We start from the raw sequence: 22,842 nt of genomic DNA on the forward strand, positions 1-22,842 counted from the left end.
TTCATGGACCCAGAATCATATCTATTCTGAATGTGGTAGGACTTGGGGTACCCCAGCAAAGACAGGGCAGGGTGACACGCCAGGACCTAACCTAGAAACGCCTATCTGAAGCTGTTCCAACCCAGAGGTTTGGCACACAACCGGTCACACAACTAACCCACAAATAACTTTAATTTCTTTTTTTGAGCAGGCCTTGAGGGCGCCTGCCCCAGCCCTGCGCCACTTTTATGATATAACCCATCACAGCTGGATTTAAAAAGTACACAAAAAATATATAATATACATTATAAAACCTAGGTTGGATTTTGCAGGTGGCCTGAGTGATATGCAAACTGTGAGGACCTTCAGGAAGCTTGGAGTGGGGCGGGGCGGGGTAAGGAAGGGAAGGGCACAGTACTTCATATGAAACTCATAAATGCCTGAGGGGACTGGGTGTTGGGAAGTGGCAACAGGCAGGGTTAACCTTTAGTCTCAGAACTGGGTCGGGGGCTGCTGCTCCACGTGAGGAGACTGAGGTGAGGAAGAACACAAAGTAGTGGCACCCACTGAGGGTTCATCAAACTGTAGTCTTAGGCAAGAGAAAATATCAAAGCCTTTGCTGCCCTTGTCCCTGGGCCACAGGTCTGCCCAGAGGCCAGGCCTCTGTCTTCCTATCTGACCCTCCAGCCTATTTCTGAGCCTCGGCCTACCAGGCCCTCCCCCGCACCAGGAGGCTGCCAGAGGGTGTGGTGAAGGATCTGGGCCAGGGAGCCTTGAGGGAGGTTGGGCAGGAGGCTCCCCCAGCCCCGTGGCTGGATTGCAGGCTGACAGAGGGTGCTCAACATGTGCCAAGTACCCGCTGCTCCTCTTTCATGCCTGGTCAGAAGCAGCCGCTCCTCCTGCCAGGAGGCCCCCAACCCAGTGGCCCCTCTCCCCGACCCTCTGGGGCTGGCCTGCTGCAGGCAGGCAGTGTAAACCTGGGCTCTGGGGACAGGCAGCCCTGGGCTGGAACTACAGCTCTGCCCACCACCCCAGTTTCTCATTTGCAACACCCAGAGACCCACGCTTGCAGGGTCTGAGGATGCACCAGGCACACAGGGGGCCTGTCACAAAGCAGGTGCAAAGAGAATTTGGACCCCTCTGTTCTTCTCAACCCAACCCCGCCTCCATACTCCTTCCCGGCCTCCGTGCTCCGCCGCCCCCACAGTCTTCCCTCACACACCCGTCACACTGCCCTGAGGTGCCAGTGGCCACGCACACTGAGCCCAAAGGCGTCCTCCCATTCATGTGAGTCTGGGCAGAACTGGGTGATGGTCCTGGCGTCCCAGCCAGGCTGCTCCACCTCTGAGCTCCCCTCTCTTCTCCCATAATTAAAGTGCAGAACAGTGGCAGGGAGTGTGTGTGCTGGGGGTAGGTGGGGAGGCCTCCTGGGTCCTGGTCCTGAGACCTGGCAGGCAGATGAATTCTCAGTCCTGGACCCCCAGGCATGCCAGGCAGATGTGTGGAAAAGATGTTTGTCCTGCATCCTGGTGGTGGGGGCAGAGGGCACCCTAGTCTTTGACGAGCTTGTAGACGTGGTGCTGGGCCCCGTGATCGCTGGTGGAGACTTCGAAGACAAAAGCAATAACAAGCAGGGTTTCCTGGGAGTCTCGGCTCGTGACCACCTGGGGGCCGGGCAGGAAGGTTCAGGAGGTCAGGCAGCACAGGGCCTTGGGGTGCAGGGGCTGAGCAGACCCTGCTTCCCTCTCCGGCTCAGTCTCTTTCTCTGAGCAATAGGTCTGGCCACCTCCACTTTCAGGCCTCTGCGCCTGGCATCCTCCGGGGACCCCGACAACCCTTGCATCTCCCCTCACCTGCAGGATGGTGAAGTTCTCCAGGACACTGTTCATCATGTACTTCTCGGGCAGGTGTTTCAGCTTGTGGATGAAGTTGATCATGTACTCACACATGGGTGAGCGGTGGATGCGGTACACGAAGCGCCCATTCTCTAGCCTTGCATACTCGGTCTGCAGAGAGCCGCGGGAAGGCGGAAGGCATCACTCAGCTGGCCGGCTCCTGGCCCCTGCCACGCCTCCCCCATGCCCCCAGGTCCTCACTCACCTCCACCTTCTCCACCACCTGCTTGCCAAAGGAGCACACCTTGGTGGAGACACTGATGGTCATGCTATCGGCCGAGCTGTACTGGGAGCTGACCCCATAGAAGGCTCCCGGGCCCTCCTGGATGGTGCTGTTAAGGTCGGCCTGGAGGAGGGCGCGGGGTGGCATTAGCAGCTGGAGGCCAGACGGAGGCATCCTGCTGTGCCACATCATAGCCCTGCCCAAGCACCCACCTCCCACACTGCCCACAGGCCACGGGGAGAGAGGTGGTCAGTAGGGTGGGCCTGAGTGGACTGCACATTCTCGGGGAGGGCTGTTAGGAGCAGGGAGGGGCCAGGGCAGCTCACCCAGAACTTGACGAGGAAGAAAGCATTAGGGGGCCCCTTCTCATAGAGCTCCTTCAGTCCACCCTTTTTCTCAGGGAACTTGTCGTAGATCTGACGCACATCGACTGCCTCCAGGGGTGGGTCGGAGAAGGCGGGGTTCGTCTGGCCGATGTGCACAAACAGGTGTTTGCTGTACTGTGGGGAAGGCCCAGCAACGGGTCAGGAGGCACCCGAGAGCACAGGCCTTGGGTAGGGGGGCTGCACAGGGACAGAAGTGTCCTATGCTTTCCCACCTGGTAACCCTGAGCAGTGCCTTGGACCACCGTGCTGGGGTCTCCCCCGACCCCTGAACACATTACCGTGTCAGGGTCTCGTTGCACCTCCATGAAGGCGGAATACTCGAGGAGCCGCAGCCGGGAAGAGGCGATGGTGCGATCCTGCCACACGGGCACAGAGGCAGCAGCCGGGGGGAGCGGGGCCAGGGGCTCATAACCTGGGGGAAGAGATGGGCCCTCAATGCCAAGGGTGTGCGCACGTTTATGTACAGATCTGCCCCTACCGGCGCAGAGCCTCTGTGCGAATTAGAAAATGGCGGCCCTTTTGGGTAGGAACCCAGGCTGGATTTTGACTCCCTGGCCAGGTGTCCTTGTACAGTGTACAACCTGGGTGGCTATGTGTGGTGGCCCTAGTAGTATATACCAGTGGGTTTTTTCCTTTGTCACTGTTCATGTGTGTTCTAACAGAAAATACAAATAATTCAAAAGGGAAAAATAAAATTATGTGGAATCCCAACACCTAGAAAGAGTGAAGCTCTGTTAAGACATTGGTGTATTTTCTTATAAGGAATTTTATATGCATACAACCTGTAAGTGTAATGCTGTTGGTTGGTGGTGTACTTGTAGCAGAGTTGTGGAAACAACACTGTATAAGGTGAGGGGGCTATTCCTGGTCTGCCCCATCCCTCCAGATGCACCCCTCCCCCTCCCTGTGTGTGTATGTGCACACAAACACAGCGGGGGCCCAGCTCTTCTGAGCAGAGGTGCAGGTGCCGGGGAGGGACAGGTGGTGGTGGCAGCCTCATGGGGAACTTACTGCTGAGCGTCGATGGCAGGGGCGGCTGGATGGGGTAGGCTGGCTGTGCAAAGGGCTTGATGCTGCAGACAGGAGCACAGCCTGGTTAGAGGGTCACCCCCTTACCCACCTTCCATCTGGCCTAGTCACTTGGGGTCTCATTTGGGATCCCAACAGGGAGCACCCACCCAGCCTTTCTGTGGAGGCCCAGAAATGCATGCGGACAAGATTTTGTTTCTTTCACATTTTAACTTTTGTGAAATCCTGCTGCATCTCACAATTGATATGCATATTTATTATATTTAAAAAAATATTTTATTTATTTATTTTTAGACAGAGGGGAAGGGAGGAGAAAGGGAGAGAAACATCAACGTGTGGTTGCCTCTCGCGTGCCCCCCACTTGGGACCTGGCCCACAACCCAGGCATGTGCCCTGACTGGGAATCTAACCGCGACTTTGGTTCACAGGCCGGTGCTCAATCCAGAGCCACACCAGCCAGGGCTGATGTGCATATTTAATATAGCATTTCAACCCCACCCTGAAGAGCTGTTCTTAAACAGAAGGTGTGTCTCTAGAAGAAAGTCATCTTAGAATTGAAGGAACCAAGTACACTTGACTACTTGACTCGTTGACTGAGAGATGAATTCAGAGATTAACTGAGTGAAAAATAATTGAAGGATGGATAACAAGTGGATGAGTGGGTTGATGAATCAACCAACACATGAATGAACAGACAAGTGCATTCACTGTCTTACTGGCGCTCTCCATCCCTCTGTTTTTGAATTAAAACTTTGGTCAGCTGCTGCCAGAACCCAGATGGGAGGGGAAGCCTAGTGTGGTTGCCAAGGGAAAGGAGAGGGTGCAGGGAGGATGTTCCACAATACTCACTCCTGAGAGGGTCCAGGCTGCTGTCCCAGGAGAGGGGGGCTGCTCCAGAACTGCAGAGATGGGACAAAGCCCAGGGGCCCTTCAGTATCTGTGACCCTCACCACAGCCTGGCCCTGTAGGCAGTTCCTCACCCCAGCCCCACCTCCCAGGACCCCTGTACCCGTGAGGAGGTGGAGAAGACGGCCTGAGGCAGAGGGGAGGGTGGGCTGAACTTGTTCTGTAGGACACTGGCGGAGACAATCTGGGCAGAGGACATGGACGCCATGCTCTGGAGGGCTTTGTCCTTGGAGACTTGGTCCTGGCGAGAGGAGGGGCCCTGTGAGGCCGAGGCCCAGGCCAGGCCAGAGACAGGACCAAGGCTTGCCTCAGGGCCCCTCCCCGGCTCTCAGGGCCCCGGGAGCCCGGCCGGATCACAGCCCCGGCTCGGCTGTGCAGGCGAAGGAGAGCCTCTGCCCCTCTCCCAGCCTGTCTCCAAAGGGTACTTCACTCCTCTAACCACAGCCCACAGTAAGGAATAATTTTATTTTATTCCATAACCCGGTATATACCAAAATGTTTCCCCTTATCTGTGTCATGCAGTGTCATGTTTTCTATTCTTTTTCATCAATGGTTCTCAAAGTATGGTCCCTGGACCAATAGCACCAGCATCACCTGAAAGCTTGTTAGAAATGCATGTTCTCAGGCCCTGGCTCCAACCCACTGAATCAGAAGCTCTGGGGGTGAGGCCCAGAAATCTGTCTTCGCAAGCAGGTGATCCTGAGGCATGCTAAAGTGTGAGGGCCACTATACTGCATTTAAAAAAAATTCTGTTTGCAAACCTGTTAAATTGATTTACAATCCATAATTTGAAAATCCTGTATTAGGTGCTCTCCCCTCAACTCCCCCTGAGGGAGGGGCAGTGCTACTTACCAGGTTCATGGCCTGTGAAGGAGAGGGAGGGCGGATTAGAAGAGGTGCAGATGAAGGGCACATGATGTGGGGCTTGTGTCTTTTCACCTCCCTCCACTCAACCCCCTCCTGGCTCTCGGCTTCCTAGGAGCCCAGGGAAGCTCAGAGGCGGCTGTGGACCTTCCTCCCGCCCCACTGCCACCCAGAAGGAGGGCTTGCCAGCCGAGGGTGCCCTGGACAGGGTAGGATGACAGAGGACAGGTGACCCTTGGGTCTGTGCACGTCCTCTGGAGCTGTGCTATGGGGCCCAGTCTGCCGGGCAGCTATGGGCAGAGAGAAGGAGATGCAGCCTCCAGGGGCCCTGAAAAGGGCCCACGCCATCGGGGTCCTCAAGGACGGAGCAGCCAGGATTGGTGTGCAATGCAAGGAACAGCCATGCCCACCACAATAGCTCGGCCAGCCAGTACCCTCCAGTGTCTCTTCCCTGCCCACCTGAAGTTCCCATGCAATCAGCAAGCAGCAATTAGGAGGAAGGTGAAAACGGAAAATGGCGAAGAAGAGAGGTGGGCCTCAGTGGCCCTCAAACGGTCTTCCTCTCCCTCACTGTAAGGCTGGCTGTCCCCTTGGGCTCCTGCTCAGTCTCTAAAGGCCTACAGTAGCCTTTGGGCTTCTTGCGGCTGCTTGTATTTCAGAGACCCCCTCCACTTTCAATAGCTCCTCAGCCCCTTCCCTGCCCTGAGCTGGGGTCAGAGAGCGGCAACAGGCCTGGCTGGGCCAGGCCAAGTGGCAAGGGACCCCATACCTTTAGCTTGGACTGAATCTCCCGAGATTTCCGCCTGGCTAGAACCTGCAAGTGGCTAGAGACCTGTAGAGAGAGGGGGGGAGGGGAGGGAGAAAGGAAGACAAAGAGCAGAAAGAGTGGAAAAAGAGGCAGGAACAGAGCTTCAGCCAGAACAGAGGCACAGTGGGGCCTGAGAGCTGGCCAAGGCCAGGCCTGAGCCGTGCAGAGATAGCAGTGAAGTTGCTGTGCATAAGGGGCCCAGTTGGGGCTGGAGGCCCCAGTCAGGCACCCAACATACCTTGATGCCAACCTGGTACTCCCGCACCTTCTTCCGAGCTAGAACCTGTATGTGGCTGGACACCTAGGGGCCGCCCCGCGCCCAGCCAAAGAGGAAAACACAGACAGTGAGGAGGCACAGCATGGGCGGCCACCGGCAAGGAGCATCCCAGCCCTCGTCTCGGGGAAGAAACGTAAGAGGGGGAAGTCTGGGGCCCTGTGGGTAGACACTCTGCAGCCCTGACAATTCTGCTTTCCTTTTGGCCCTGTTTTCATCACAAGCCTCCAGTGAATTCCAGGACCACCACATAGAGCTGTGCAGGTGGTTCACCACACAAGAGCGCCGGCCCGGTGAGAGCTAAATCCAGGCCAAGTTCTGCTGGCCGAGCGACGTGCCCTGGTGTGGGACTGCATCTAACCCAGAGGAAGACTATGAGTATCTGTTTATTTTTCCCCAAAGGCGTGGCGTTTTCTCACTGGTATCCTCACAGGAGACAGCTTTTTCTAACTGCCATCACAGAGGCTAGCAATGGCCATGACGTTCCTGCTGGCCGTTAGATTATATATCAGGCCATATTTTCTATTTCCTATGCCTCCCTGTCACCCCAACAGCTGTGGCCTATAAACCAGGCCTGTGCTACTCCTGCTCCGCTCATGCAGCTTCTTCCCCCAGCGTGCCTCCTTTCACCCTGGACTAGTAAATGGCAGTAAACATACACACACACAGTAGGTGCTCTTCATTGCATTTTTTTCTGCAGCACCTCCTCCCTGAAGCCTCCCTCTCTGGCAAACCTGAGCTAATCACAGCCAGGGTGTGTGTGCCATGGGCTCGCACAACAGACACTTGGCATCGTCCAGGATCCGACACTGAGCCTCGGGAGAGCCTGAGGCACCGTTTCTCCCCTGAAACACAGGGCTGCTCTGGGCTGCTTCACACTTTCATTACCAGCAATTACTATTGGCTTTCTTTGCAAGTTGTCCATATCCCCATAAAAACAGTCTTTTTCTTTTTAATCATAGACTAAAAGTTACCAAGTATGTGATGCTGGGCAGCCCCCATACTACTCGGTTAGGACCCAGGTGGGTGTTCCTCATGCCACCTCATTCGCGTGACACTGCAGGGGAGTCGGACACAGGTCCAGCGAGATTACCGACCATTCAGGTCCTGACAGGAACTGCCGTTCCCGGAGCACACCTCCTGCCACCCTCAGCGCTCACCCACACCAACTCATCTCACCTTTACAGCAACACGAGGAAGGCGATACCAAAGCACAGGCGGGTGAAGCCGCCTGTCCAAGGTCACACAGCTGGAGGCTGGAGCTGGGAATCGAACCCAGGTGGTCTGACTCGAGAGCCCACTTGCTTCCCCACCAGGCTCTGCTACCTGGACTCTTTGAGACCCTTACCACAGAGCACCATCTCCAAATGCTCAACTCGGTGACAGGTGAAAGCCACAGAGGACTTAATCCTAATGTCACATTTAGCTGTCTTTTTTCAATATGAAGGCATTGTACTTACTACTAATGGCTGTAAGTATCTACAAAAAATTTAAAACTATATTGTTTAAACCAAAACACCACAACAACCTTGCTGGTAGCTGCCTGCTCTTTGAGATACATGAAGACATGGCTCATTCTCACAGCCACAGGAAGGGTCCCCTTCTAAGGAGGTATTAGATGTCAGAGTTCTAAGAAAAAATGAAGAGGTGTGCCTTCCGTGCAAAATGACAAAGGTCGGCAGTTTTTAAAATTCTGAGCTGGCTGACAGCTGGTTTTATTATTATTGTTTTATAATTTTATTTTATTATAAAAATAAAACCTCATTGACCAGCCAGCCTTCACAGGACACCCAGCCAGGAGCAGGTTTACTGCTGAGCCCAGAATGAAGAGGTTCTGCTACCCTCCCTGGGCCTCGGGTCAAGGTGACAGGTCGTAAAGATCCCTCAGCCCTTTCCCACTCTGACAAAGGTTCCTACAAACACATCTGGGTGGAGCAGGACACTGAGACAGTGTCTGCTCTTGCATATGGGATGGCTTTCTGTTTATAACGACAGCAATAATAACAGCAACAGCAGTGGCAAATTCTTATACAGAGCTTCCTCTGCCCTAAGTGTCTTCACTTATTAGCTAACTTAATGGCTGCAGGACAGAGGCTGGAGGCAAAGCACCCTCTCCCCGCAGGTAGGGAGCAGGTATTTAAGCTCGAGGGTCTGACTGGTCGATGCTCCTCCTGGAGTCCCAGGCTCCGGGGAACAGGGCCCTTGACTGTCTGGTTCCCTGTCGCATCCCCAGTGCCTGGAACATCGTGATGGCTCAAGACTTTGCTAAATAAATAAATGCTGTGCGAGGAAAGTGGTTCATAAATGCTTGAACAAACAAGGGGGCATCTCGGCTCCCTCACGGGGTGGGTGGAGACTCACAATCTTTCTTTGAGACCGTGGGTAGGATGGGTCAGGCCTGTCATGTGCCCACAGGGGGATCTGGGGAGGTGGATGCAAGGTCCGAACCCCATCCAGACCCCAGGGAGGGCGGGAGGGCCGAGGGGCAGCAGCGGCCTCCACTCCTCCAGGCACCTGCCTCCAGCCTGCCTCTCTCCCAGGCACCCCACAGGCAACGCCCCCAGCAGCTCCCTCCAGGCTTCCTGTCACCACACTGCTACCCTGCCTGGACGGCCAGCCACCCAATCATCTCTCAAGTCACCCACTACCCTCACCATGGCCGCTACCCAGGCCACCACTGCTGCTGATCTAGGTGCCTACCTCTGCCTGGCCCTAACCCGTTGCCCCACTGCTCCAGGGCCACCATTCCTGCCACCTGCCACCATGGACCCCCGCTGCCCCCAGAAGAAACCTTTCCTTCAGGCCTCCATCCGAATCCTTCCCCACGGGCCCTCAGCTCTTCCTATCCTTCCCCACCATTGCCCTCCCCCCGGCACCGCCACCGCCAACCTACCCTGCGGACTGAAGGCTCTTTCCTGCCTAGTGGGCTGAATCCTGGATCCACCAACTACCAGCCAAGCAACCCTGAGGAAGTTACTCAAAACTCCCCATGCCTCTGTTTCCTCATCTGTAAAATGAAGATAATTACTGTACCTATCTTGTATGGTTGCTGTGACCAAATTTATTTGTTGACCAAATAAATTAACATCAAGTTAACTCTGTAAGAGTCACAATTATTATTTGTATATCCAACTTCCTCAGCCTTGAAGAATCCTCTACCTTCTTTCTGCCTGGCTAAATCCTATTCCTCCTTAAAAAGGCATCTCGAGTGTCCTCTCCTTTAGGAAGTTTGCCTAGCTCTCCCTCCTCTCTTCCCCTGCCTGGTCCAGGTTAGATGCTTGTCCAACAGCGGGCACCCAGCCCTATCTCAGCCGCGCCGCCTGGCTCTGCACTCGTCCATCCACCCGTCTGTCTCCAGGACTGGCCAGGGACCACGCAGCTGCCACAGCTGCCCGGTGGGGCTTATCTGTGGCCACCGAACCCAAGGCCTTGGGCGGGGTGTTGGGTGGTCAGAGAGATGAAGCCGCCAGAGGGGCTGTGAAGTCACAAGGAGAGAGCAGGGCGGTAGGATAGGTTGGGACGGGAAGGGGCTGAGAGTATGTGCGCGCAGAGGGGCCCCAACATCAGCTGTCCCTTTACCTGCTTTCTCGTCCGCGTCTTTCCCGTCCTCAATTTAATATAGCGCGCTATCAACTCATTCCGACCTAGATTGGGTGAAAGAAAAAATGAGGAGCTTGTGGCTGGAGGCTGGAAACCACACCAGGTCCCTCCCCATCCTCTGCGCTCCTGCACCCACCCTCAGGGGCACAAGCAAGGCAGCCTAGGGTGCGGGGCAAGTCCCCAGGGCTCCTCCCACCACCTCCAGGACCTGGGGGCCACTCAGTGGTGGGGGTAGGGGCAGCAGAGGAACAATGTCAGGCAGCCAGGCAGCCCCGACAGGTTTCCCTGCGGAGAGACAGGGGCAGGTGTAGCCCAAGGGCAGCAGGACAGCTGGGCCCCTCACCCCCAGCCGCCAGCAGTGCTTCCTTTCTCCAGAGCCTGTCACCTGCGACAGATCTCTTAAGGGTATGTACTGCTGTGTAACTGAGGCCTGGCCCACTCTCTCGATGTCTCGGTGAACGTTGCTGTACTGTATGTGAAGAGCTCTGGACTGGGCTCCTGTCCTAGCTGTCCTTGCATGATGGCAGACCCTGGGCAAGTCCCTTCCTTTCTCTGGTAAAACAGGCATGAAGGACTGGGTGTTCTCCAATAGACCTCCTACACTGATAGCTTGTATCAAGATGTGTCACCGAGCATGTCACTGTGTCCTTGAGCCTGTCAGCCCTGTATCACTGGTTACCAGTGTCTTTCCCACCCTGTGAGAGACGGCCCAACTGCTGTCAGCCTTGGGGTGGGGGGACTGCTCAGCACCATGGACCCTCTGATGGTCCAGAAGCTGTCTAGTGTCCAGAGGCTTCGTCCTGGGAGAGGGGAGCGTGGGGCATGTGGCTTAATGTATGTCAGCATCCTCAGGGTGTATACCTCTTACCCCCCAAGCCCAGGCTCCCTACCCCCTAACCTCACAGCCTCCCCAGAATGGCCGCATTCTCCAAATTCTTCTCTGATGACAGAACCGGCCCCACTGCTCCTCCCTTCCTGCCTGCCCCTCTCCACCCCACTCCCTCCACTCCATCTAAAAATACCTGTGGGGCTGGCCCCGCCATCTGGGAGGTGGCAGCGGGGGCAGGCAGCTTTTGCCCTATGGAAGGTGCCCTGGAACATCTGCCAGCCCCATGAGTGGCACCCTGGTGCTGGGGTGGGCGTGGCAAGTGGGTGGGGCAAGAGACAGGGAGCAGCCCTTAGCCCTGGCCCAGCTGCCTCCCGCCTGCACCGCCTGGGTTCTGGGTGCTGGGAGGGGACAGGCTGAGGGCCTGCCTCACTCAGTCATCAGCTCTCAGGGAGGGTTGGAGGCAGCTGGCAAAGAGCCAGGCTGAGAAGGGCTGAGCTATCCCAAAAATGCAGCTCTGGGAGAGCCCTCTGAGCGCTGGACAAGAGGGGACACTCCCCTCTGGAGGCAGGAGGTGGGCAAGGTGGCAAACAAAGGGGCCAGGAAAGGAGGGACGACTTGGGAGGTGGTCTGAGGAATGAACAAGCCTCTCCCCGCTCTTCCCAACACAGGCCCTTGTCACTATAGCTTCCCACCACCCTGCAGGCCTCCCCTGCCCATAGCCTCCCGGGGCCTCACCCCTCGGGCTGCCCCCACCCTCCCCGGGGAGGGACCCTTTCCCAGGCCTAGCCTGGAGCAGACTGACCCAGTTTCCTGGGCCAACTGAGTCACCCCCAAACCTCCAGGCCAAGAGTGAGGAGAAGAGATGCAGATGGGGGAGTCAAGGTGTGGGCCAGGCTCTGGTGGAGGGGGCAGGCCTGGCTTGTTTATGAGGAAGATCCAGACACACAGGCTTGCACGCACAGACTCGCCCATGGCCCCATGGCGGGCTGGCAGCCTTAGGACTTGGCCAAACCGGTTGGGTGAGGGGGCAGAGAGCAGGGGGAGGGGCCGGGGAGAGCCAAGCCGCCTCCCCCAGTCCTGTCCAGCGTCCCTGCGCCTCCCCACACGCACCGTACATCTTGCCCTCGTCCGACAGGATGATCTTGCGGCGGCCGCAGGGTGGGTAGATGGCCAGGGCCTCCTGGAAGCTCTGCTCGATGTCTGGGCTCCACACCCCCTCCGCATCGTTGTCCAGCCCCTTGTCCAGGCCCTCGGGCCCATCCTCCCGGGCCTCCCCGGGGCTGCTGCTGGTGTTCCAGCTGTTGGACGCTATTGTGCTGGTTACTCTGGGCTCTGGGCCTGAGCCCGCTGGGCAGCCTGAGCCTGGCGGACAGACACAGAGGGGTGAGGGCCAGGGTCCTCCCAGGCCACAGCAATCTCCCACCCTAGGGGCAGGTGTTCTGGCCGAGGTGGACGTGACCAGAGGTTCTGCTCATTCAGTGCTATGTGACCTTGGATGAATTACTTCACCTGTTCGATCCTTGGTCTGTTGAAATTAGGTAAGGGTCTCCTTGAGGTTGTGAGGGTTAAAATTAAATGAGATCATGACTAGTGCCAACCACAATGCCTGACTCAGAACACTCATGACAGTACTGGTGGTGATCAATAACAATAGCAGTAACGCCCCATACCTACACAGCGCTTCTGTTGGGGTGGGTGGGAAAGCACTTTCCTATTCATTCAGTCCTCAGATCTAAGGCTGGGAGGGCGAGGAGTGATGCCCGTTATTTAGGTGAGGAAAACTGAAGCTCCCAAGGTCACGCAGCTGTCAAAGGCAGCATGGAGCAGTGGGGGGAGGGTCGTGAGGGGCAGGGCCCTCATGTCTGGAGCTCTCAGAGCTCCCGGGCTCACTCTGCCAGCTCCTCCTCCCTGTCATTGGGATCCCCAACCATGGACCCCCATCCCTTTTTCTTCCTCCAGCATCAGTACAGCTCTGATGAGTACCTGCTGTGGGATGAGAAGGGTCCCAGACCAAGGACGGGTGAGGTTCTGCCTTCCCCAGAAGATAACTCTCGAGAGTCCTGCCAAGGAACCTAACTGTGGGGCAGGAACTGCCCCAGGAATTGCAAGAGAGAGACGCTGGCTGGCAAGGGAGCAGCTGAGAAGGTGCCCGGCCAACAGCCTTGCTCAACCCCACCCGCTCTTCCATCCCACTTCCTGTTCCCGCACCTCTGGGCCTACAGCAGCCCATAAACCGCCCACATGCCCGCCCCTGCCCTGGCCCACATCGTGGACGGGACAGGGCTCTGTAAACTCTGAGTTCCCCAAGAAGCCAGGCTGGGTTATTAATTTAGACCACATCCAGCCAGTCCCCCCACCATCTGCAGCCCGAAGCCACCCCTTCCCCCACGGCCTTGGAATCTGCATGTCCAGTATATACCAGGGTCCTGGGAGCTTCAGAGCCCCAGATGGCTAGATCATGGGACTTTGCTCTGAGCTTCAGGGCAAGCAGGAGCAGGACAGAAACATGGAAGACCCCCTCGGAAATCAGGGGAAGGAATTCTTTCCCCTCAGACATAAAGTCCAGGTCCTGCCGAATAGGTGGAGGGGTCTCCCTGTGGGAACACCTGTTTGCTTAGGAAGTCTTGAAGGGGGTGGCTAGTGGAATGGGATGGGGATGGCCTGGGGGGTGGGCCTGAATGTCAGATGGATATGGAGTTTAGACTTAACGTTACTACTAATGACAGCAGCTGCCAAAAGGCAGGCGGTGTTCTGGGATATTACACACATCGACTCATTTAATTCTCACAATAGCCAGTGGAATAGATATTATTATTATTCCCACTTTACATACGAGGAAACCAATGAACAGAGAGGTTAAGCAACTTGCACAGGGACACACAGCTAGTGAGTGCTAGAGCAGGGTTGTGAACCCAGGCAATGTGGCTTTTCAGTCTTTTAAGCAAGGAGATGTGGCTGAGAAGCTCCATCACCTCTAACAAGAAAGGAAGCCAAGTTGTCATGGCAACCACCCTTAGTATGCCCTGTTGGGTCCAGACCACAGGGTCCCCCTCTGCCCTAGTGGCTGGAGCAACTTCAAGGACCCCAACACTGCTGTAGCCCTTTCGGTGAGGCCCCCAAGACCACCAGGAATATCTCTCCCATGCCAAAGGGCAGCCAGGCTGAGAGGAAGCCATGCTCCGGACCAGGGAGGGGCCACACTCCTCTACTCCACAGCCTCTCACCCCATCACCACCGTCTCCTCAATCCCCAAGGCCAAGTTCTTGGAATGTGAGGGGATAGGGACTCTGAGGGCCCCAGAGACTTCTATACTGAAGAAATTGGGATACAGGGTCTCCCCTTGGGTCTGACGCTGCCATGAGCTCTGGGAGGGGAGGCAGAAGAGGGGCTTCCGTGAGCTAAGACCACTCCCAACAGAGTCTGCAACGTATTTCCCACCAAATCCTTTCCTGTGGCCTCCCTCAGAGCAGTGGAGGCCCAACGCATGGGGGGTCCTGGCAGCCGAATTTTCAAAGCAACTTTCCTGCCTCCCCCCAAGTCCCTGTCCGCCTCCCCTCGTATCCAAGCGGTGGCCCCCCTTCTCGGGGTGATGTCAGCCCCGCCCCGCCCCCCGCAGGAGCACTGTGGCCAAATATGGCGAACACAGCAGCGCTAGGGAGCCGGGACAGACTGGGCGGGGGCGGGGCGGCCCCTGGCTGGGACCGCTGGCAGCTGGTGAGGGGGAGGGGAGCCAGGGGGTGGCCACAAGGACAGTCAAGGAGAGACGGACCACCATCGGTTCCTTCCACGGGTTCACGGGGACTTGCAAGACTCACTTTCTAGGAACACTGGTGTGGGCAGAGGCGCCAACACAGGGGTGCACAGGTGGCCCCCACGCCACACAGCCATGCACAGGAGCACAAGTGTGCAGGTATGCTGTGTCGGTGCCCGGGTGACACCCAAAGGAGAATATGTGGACCTCCAGGCTGAGGCATGCCCGTGGGCAATGGTGGGCCAGCAACCACACCAGGCTGGGGACCGAGCTGGGGTCCCATCCTCCTGCACACGCAGGAGGGGCCAGCTTGAGGAGCCTCGACTGGCTGCCCTGGTCTTCCCAGAGTTACTGCTGTGGATGATGACAGACTAGTGTGTGCCTGCCCACCTCTCCTTAGACCTCCAAAACTCTGGGACCCAACCAAGGGGTGAGGGAGGAGGCTACAGGCTACTCAGACAGCTGCAAGGCTGGACTGAGGCAAATGTGGGACTCGGGCATGGGGGAGGGGGCGGCCTCCCGAGAGAGCTGCCTGGGGAGAGAGGGCAGGCCCCCTGCGATGGAAGCCCCAGCCGAGTGTAGGGTCTCATCCCCCCTGTACAGGCAGGGGTCGGGAGCGGTGGCAAGGTCCCCACCCACACCCCCATCACCCCCTACTCTGCTGCTTGCCCAGGTGTCTAGAGCCTCTGTCTTGCTGGGCTTTGACATCAACAGGGGAGAAAGAGGAAGAGGGACCCAAGTGAGGGGAGGCGGGTGGAGCTTGAGATAGACTGGAAGGGAAAGGGAGACAGTGTCGGGTGGAGTAAAGAGAGGAGAGGGTAAAGGGGTCAGGAAGGAGAAAGATCAATAAACTCAGATAAAGAAAGCCCTGCAAGGAGGAAGAGGACAAGCCAGGAAGGGAGGAGCAGAAAGAGAGAAGAGAAACATGACAGAAAGACCCAGAGCCCAGGGCAGACCAGAAAGAAGGGAAGCCAGTGCTGGGGGCTGGGGTCAGCCACTAGGCCACGTCCGGCACCTCCCCACTCTTGTCCCATCTGCTCCTCCCACCTCCCCACAGATGACTATCTCAGTAGAGGCCTTGGGATTACAATAGGCTTTGGACCTCCTGTGGCCTCACCTACCCTTATCCTCAGTCTGACCAGCCTGAGCCTCAGGCTTCAGAAGCCAGAAGGTACCTCTGGGCGATGGAAGGGATGGGGGCTAGGAAGCTGGGTGAGCAGGCTTTGGGGCCCTAGGGGGGGCGGTAAGGGGCACCTTGCTGCCCACTCCCCACCCTGGGGCCAGGCCCACTGGAATAACTGGCTGGACCGCTCCAGAGATGGAGGCCAGAGCTGGGGCTGCTGCCCAGGCTCCAGGCTGCCACGCCCAGGACCGCCCCGCCCCCCTGACGCCTCCAGACCACCCTCCCTTTCAAGGTCGGGGGACTGGCCTTAAGGGTGGGCTCCCCCAGAGCCTCTACCATGGTGAGTGGGGAATGCAGACAAGGCAAGTCCAGGCAGATGTCCCCCCGGCCCTGGCTCTTAGTCCCTCTCCCTGTACCAGACCCCTGGGAGGGCACACTGAGCCAGGTGACCCTACTTGGTCTGTCAGCCAGCAGCTGTCCACTCTTGCAGGGATCCCAGCCCCTCAAAGTGTGGGAAGATTAGTGAAATCAGAAGTTCCATCCCAAATCCTGCTCCAAACCTGGGCTGGGCTGGGCTGGGCTGGTCGGCCAGGGGGGTGAGGGCGGGAAGGGCAGTTGCTGAGGGCTGAGCAAACCTCCCCGCCCCCTGCCTCCCCATTTCTCCCCACCCATCCCACAGCGAGGCCAGCTGTTCTCCAGCTGCCATGGGCTCTCACCCTAGAAGTGGTCCTGCTCTGGTTGGGACCTGAGAGTGGGGAGGGCCAGGGATGGTGCCCACCTCCCCCAGCTTCCGTCCAAGGACCCCTGAGGGACCCTGCCAAGTGACCACTCCCTGCCAGGCTGGGAGGGAGTACCCTCTTCCCTGGAGTAGGGTCAGGGTTTTTGCAGGAGGAAGCAATTTGCAGAGCCAGTTGGGAGGGAGGTGGGGGGCCTCCTCCCCTCTCCCCGCTTCCCCCTCCCTCCCTCCCCCTGCTTATTAATGTGCTTTCAATTTGGGAATCAAAACTCTGTGCCCAACCCCCCGGCCCCACTACACAGGGCATGGGCTTCTCGGGGAGCAGAGGGCCTGGGGTGGTCCCCCAGGCTTCCTTCGTTAAAGCTGCTCCTCACTGTCAGCGCCGCTCCCCACCAGCAGTGGGAGGGTAGAGACTCAGAGCCCTCAAGCCACCGGCAGAGAAAAGGGTCCCAGTCCTCCCTTCACCCCCACCCTGTTCCGTCCTGTCTCATCCTGTCCCCCTCCAGCCAAGGCCTGGTATTCAAGTTTAGGGGGAACCGGGATACGCTAAAGGGGAACTTGGGAAATGGTTCCACAGCTCTCATTTCACGCGTCAGGGCCCCCCACCTCAGCCTGCCTGCACCCAGCCCCTCGTACCCTGTCATCCACTCGCTGCCACCAGTCACTCAATCAATTGCCTGACCATGCAAGTCCTAATGTCATCGTTAAACACACAGGCTGACTCCGGGCCCCTCCGCTCTCTCTTACACACACGTCCTCTTCACACTGCCCTGTACCTTCACTGTTACCTGCATCTCTTCCTTTCTGGTTTTTTAAAAAAAATTTTATTGTGATAAAATATATATAACACAGAATTGTGATTTTAACCATTTTAAAGTGCACAATTCAGTGGCATTAAGTGCTTTCCTTCTTGTTTTTAATTGTTATCTTTTTGAGGGCCCTCAAAAAGATAACATAGATGCCACATGCCTCGGGATCACAGGCCCCCCAGTTCGTCACACGGTCTCCCGCACCATGCCTGGCACAGCCCTGAAGGATGCCGCCCACACTGTCCTACCGTCCCAAACAACCCCAGATAGTGACCACCCACAGAGGCAGCCTCAGTCACACCCTGGTTCCTCTCACACGCAGAGCACATGCAGCTTCTTTCCAGCGCCCGGCTTCACCTGCACACCCTGTCTCGTGCTCAGCTCACCACAGCAGCGTCTGAGCGCGCTCACGCCGCACTGGATGTAGTCCCCCATGTCCCAGCGGTTTCCCCCTTACACACGCGCGCACCATATTGACACTACGTGTATGTATGATACATGGTGTCATATACAGTCACACTCAGACCATCAGAGTATCTATAAACCTGAGACCATCTCTGATGCTTTTCACACAGAGGTAGCATGAAAGTAGTCATGCCAAGCTATCATATGTCACAGAGAATGTTACCCATTCTACTGACACAAACAGCATCATACAATCAATCCCTGTGTCCCTCACACACGTGAAACATTAAAATCCCATCCAGTATCAGACACAGGCTCCCACTGACGGTCAAGCTGACAGTGTCTTTCAAACACATACCCCGTGTGATGGCACTCACACAGCCACACACTAAGAACATCATTCATACAGTCCCTCTCATGTATACGCAGTGTCAGTCACACACAGTGAATGTCACAGTTTCTTACACACTAAAGTTATAAAGTCACAATGTCACAATTTCTCTTGTGCATCTGTCCGGCCTCACATGCAGTCACACACACAAACTGGTTTTACCTGGTTCTCTCACACCTGCACCCACCCCACACGCAGACCCACCCACACACGGTGTCCCACTCTGTTTCTCTCACACACATCCAGCGTCACACACAGTGGCACCCCATTTCCCTCTGTCACTTCCTGTCCTCTCAGGCCTGGCAGGGAGCACAGGAAACAATCAGCACTCTAGGAAACCTCAAGGGCTGGGGCTTCAGGATCCGCAGTGATAGGCTTCTCTGGCCCCTCGCACCCTGCGTACAGCACCCTGGGGGACCCCGAGGGGACAGGCAGAGCCCTCTCCCATTCAGTATCCTCCCAGGAGGAGCAGCCCCTCTTCTGTAGACAATCCCAGCCTGGCACGATACCAGGACAGAGGGAAGGGCAGGGCAAGGCCATGGGGACAGAGCTGGGATCATCTGCTGACCTCTGCTCCAGCTCTGACCAGGGAAGCCCCTGCAATGGCCCCGGGGCTGCCCCAGAGGTCCATGAAGACCCGGGTCCTCAAGGCCACCTGGGACCTCACAGCTTCTGGAGCCTCCATGTGGGAAGAAGAGAGGGTAACCCCCAAGCCACCTCCACAGAAAGCTGCAGTATTTAGAGCGATCATGATCCCCAGCCCCTTGGGGCCTGGCACTACCAGCACCCTTCCCCACCCTCCTCACTGGGAGCCGAAGCCTCTGCTCCTCTCCTCTCCCTGAACGAGGAGATGGGCAGCACTGAGAGTTCTGGTGCCCTTCCAGCTTGGTATCGAGCCCCTAGAGGGGCCCGGGAGTAAGACGGGGGGCCTGCCATCCAAGTGGCCTCTGAACATCATTCATCCCAACCAGCTTGCCAGACCCCATTGCCACTTCAGAGGGCAAGTTCCCCCTACTCCACCTGGGCTCTCTGGCCCTCAGCCCCTGCTGCCTGAAACTTTGTAGCCATGCTCACATGGTTTAGCTACTCCTCTGTCACCTCCTCATTTGTCTGCACCTTGTTCCTTACACCATTGGATCACCCACTCATCTCTCCAGACCCCAAAACGTTCAGGTTCCATAATGGGAAGCAAAGCAAGGCTGGCTGACTAGGAGAGAGAGACTCCAGGAGAGGCCTGGAGAAAAGCAACCTAAGTCACTTATTTTAAGCAGGGAAACTGAGGCCCCAAGAGGCCCACCACGATGACACAACTGTTAAAGTCCAGCTGGGACCTGGCTGGTGGGCTCATTGGATAGAGTGCTGGCCCGCAAACCAAAAGGTCGCCTGTGTGATCCCCAGTCAGGGCATAGCCTGAGTTGCAGGCTGGGTCCCTAGTTGGGGACATGCGAGAGGCAACTGATTGATGTATCTCTCACACATCAATGTTTCTCTCCCTCTCTTTCTCCCTCCCTTCCCCCTCTTTAAAAATATATAAATAGCCCTGACTGGTGTGGCTCAGTGGATTGAGCGCCAGCCTGTGAATCAAAGTGTTGCCAGTTTGATTACCAGTTCAGGGCACATGCCAGGATTGCAGGCCAGGTCCCTGGTTGGGGGCACATGAGATGCAACCACACATTGATGTTTCTCTCCCTCTCTTTCTCTCTCCCTTCCCCTCTCTAAAAATAAATAAGTAAAATCTTTAAAAAATATATATATGTATACACACATTAAGGTTATATATATATAAAATCTAAAAAAAAAAAAAAAAAGCCCAGGTGGGAGCAGCCACTTAATTTCTTGACCTACTATGTTGAGGTGTTTCCTTCTAGTTTTAGTATTTCCTCAACTGGCAGAAAGTATCAGGCTCTGGTACATTCTGAGGGTGAGGGCAGGAGCAGGTTCGGGGAGAGACAGGCAGACACACACACAGCCTGGTCCTGCCAATCACTGACCATCTTAGTCAGTCATTCTACAGCCCAAATGCATTAATTAACATTAATTATTGTTCCCTCCCTCAGGGGCTAGGGGAAGGCCCAAGAAGTTGGACTCCCATTGGCTCTGAGCTTCTCTCTGAGGGGGCATCCAGGACCCAGGAAGTCTTTCTCACCAGAAGCCTAGTTCCTAGAAGATATATCTGTCCATCCTCTTCCCACAGAGTAAGCAGGGATCCAGACGTCCACAGAGTGTCATGGGATGACTGACACCCCTTGGAAAAGGAACTACAAAAATCTGGAGGAGAGGATGACATAATTCTCTCAAATCTCCAACTTTTTTTTGGAGATTTTGGATTTCCCTCCTTGCCCCAGGCTGCCCCAGCATTTCGGCAGGAAAGTGTCTGCCCTGGGGTGGAACATGTGCATACAGAACCAGGCACCGGAGACAGGACACAGAGCCGCCTGGGCACCAGCCCCTCGGGGCTGGGTCCAGCTCCCACCCCTATCCCCTGATCTCCTGGGCTACAAGTCCAGGCCTGACCTGGCTCTGCCTGTAGCTGGAAAGGGGGTTAGACAGAGGGATGTGCCCCCTGAGAAGCCCTCCCCCAGCGCCTCATTCTCACTTGTTCGGAAAAAATCTCTCAGCCCTGGATCAGGGCCCCTCTCCTAGGAAGGTGACAGAGTGGGGTTTCAATGTCAGTGTCTGTCTAGGGTGGAAATCAGATGCAGGGAGGCAGTCCCGGCCTTCCCTCCCCAGGCAGGAATAAAGGGCATGACAGACAATGGTGATGGTGGTGATGGTGGTCAGGACAAGCTGCCTTCACACCTAAAATCTAAACAAGGGCTCTGAGGAAGTGTGGCTAATAGAAGGCCCCAAATCCAGCCACCTCTGGAGCGGGGCTCACAGCGTTCAGGACAGCAACTCAGAACCTCCACCCCAACACAGGCGGCAGAACTGGAGAGAACCTAAGGCCCTGCGTCTCAGGGGGCACACAACCAGGGCATGCAGTTTTGCTCCCAGGCACCTTCCACAGTCCAGCCCAACCACGGACACCGCGCGCAGGAGCCGGAATGGGTGCCGGGAAGCCGGGCCCAGGGCCCGCGGCCTGCGTGAAGCTGGGGCCGGGCGGGCTCCGGGAGAGCGCGAGCCTGGAGTCCAAAGGGCGGCGAGGCCCGGGACTGGGCGTCCTGGGTACGAGCGCCTCCGTGGCAGCCCTTCCAACCATGCGGCCCCTGGACCTCTGCCTTGACACCCCGAAGAGGGACGCTGGGACAGCCGATGGCACCGGGGGCGATCTCCCGGCGCCCCTACCTTCCCGGACCAACTCGTCCGGGTCGCTGCGGGGTGGTAGGGGTGGGCGGGGCTTCCCGGAGAGCTGACCGCCCCCCCTTCCTCTAAACTGTCCGGCACCCAAATCTGGGGTTCCGTCTTAGGCTGGAAAATAGTTCGGGGAGCCAGTCTCCCTCGAGCACCCCCCGCCCTATCCTCAATTTCCCAACTAGCCAACCAAACCACCTCTCCCAGCAGGGCCTCTTCCCGGTGTCCGCCCGGCTTACCTGGTCCAAGCTTGCTAGGGCGCTCCGGTCGGGCCACTCCGCCGGGCCCGAGGGAGCTGAGAGGGGGACCAGGGAAGGGGGGTCGTGGGGAAGGGGGCTGGCCTGAACGTGCGGAACAAGCCGCGTTGGAGCGGGAGGCGCCGAGCGCGCAGGAGGCAGCGAGCTGGACGGAAAGTTTGTGTTGAGGAGCCCGGCTGGGGGTAGGGGCTGCGGGGAAGGAGGGGGCGGGGCGCGCAGGGGGACGGGCACCGGTCGGGAGGGGCGTGGCTACGCCGGCCCGCCCCCTCCGGGCGCTCCAGCTGCCCACCCCCCGGGCTTCGCTACCCAAGACCACTCCGGCCTCCGTGCGCCCTGGCGCCCCGTTCCTCGCCCGGGGGTGCGACGTTCCCAACTTCCCTGAAGTTCGGGCCTAAACCCAGTGCCCCACCGGAATTTGGGGCTTTGGCCTGGTCGGGGCCGAGGGCGGAACTCCCGCCTCGAGAACCGGCTCCCGTCGGTGTCCGGGCCCGGGTGCGGCGTCACGAAGAGCCCCGCACAGCCTGAGCACACGGGCCTCCGGGTTCCCTACCCGCCCCCCGCCCCCACTCCAGAGCCGCCGAGGCGGAGCCCCTTCTCCCGACTGAGTGCCCGGCTCCCCCTCCGGGGCCCAGACCCGACCCCGCCCTGGCGGCTGCGCCCGCCCCGCCCGGACCTGGTTTGTCTGGTTCTCCCCGAGAGGCTTGTTTCTTGAATTTCTCCTTTCCCCCTCTTCCCGGACCTCCGGGGCCCTCTCTCCGCCCGGCTCTCCGGGGCCCCCGCGGGGGGCGTCCTGATACGGCGAGGTCGCCGAGTTTCGGTAGGTGGGTGCGGGGGAGGGAACGCGGGAGCGCCCGGGGCCAGGGCGGGAGCGGAGGAGGGTGGCCTCCAGCCCGCCCTCCGGACCCCATCCGCCACCTCGTCGTTCGCACGCGCTGAAGAACCACAGCTCCGCTAGGCCTGGGACGCAGCTTTATTGGGGATGTGCCTGCCCGCCCCTTGTCCTCCCTCACCTGCCCCACTTCTCCGAGCCTCCCAGTTCCTCAGAGCCGTGACACGGCCCCAGAATGGGTTAAAACAACACGGACTACTGATTCTGGACAGGAAGTGACTGGGGCGGGGGTTGGGGGGGGGTGCGTGCGTGTGTGTGTGTGTGCGTGCGTGTGCGTGTGTGTGTGTGTGTGTGTGTGTGTGTGGGAGCGGCGCGGCGAGCTCTGGCCAGATGTGCGGCTCTAACTCCAGATGTTCTTCATCTGCGTCGGACCCGCCGCCTGAGCTCCCTCTCTCGC

General features: G+C 57.6%; 1 protein-coding gene across 1 annotated transcript; it reads right to left on the reverse strand.

Annotated features, from left to right (window-relative positions):
• Window positions 1–133: 133 nt before the first annotated feature.
• TEAD3 (TEA domain transcription factor 3) lies at window positions 134–22,806 on the reverse strand. The gene is made up of 13 exons (XM_054570205.1): window positions 22,791–22,806; window positions 21,539–21,745; window positions 11,904–12,155; window positions 9,944–10,008; window positions 6,329–6,391; window positions 4,522–4,659; window positions 4,362–4,411; window positions 3,495–3,556; window positions 2,762–2,895; window positions 2,424–2,597; window positions 2,080–2,220; window positions 1,833–1,985; window positions 134–1,643 (listed from the first exon to the last, which is right to left on the reverse strand). The coding sequence occupies exons 1-13, from the start codon at window positions 22,804–22,806 to the stop codon at window positions 1,530–1,532; spliced, it is 1,569 nt and encodes a 522-aa protein (XP_054426180.1). The 3' UTR covers window positions 134–1,529.
• Window positions 22,807–22,842: the final 36 nt, after the last annotated feature.

Source organism: Pteronotus mesoamericanus, unplaced genomic scaffold (genome assembly GCF_021234165.1).
Source record: "Pteronotus mesoamericanus isolate MK-2021 breed Mesoamerican mustached bat unplaced genomic scaffold, CSHL_Meso_final contig_20, whole genome shotgun sequence".
Classification (NCBI taxonomy): Eukaryota; Metazoa; Chordata; class Mammalia; order Chiroptera; family Mormoopidae; genus Pteronotus; species Pteronotus mesoamericanus.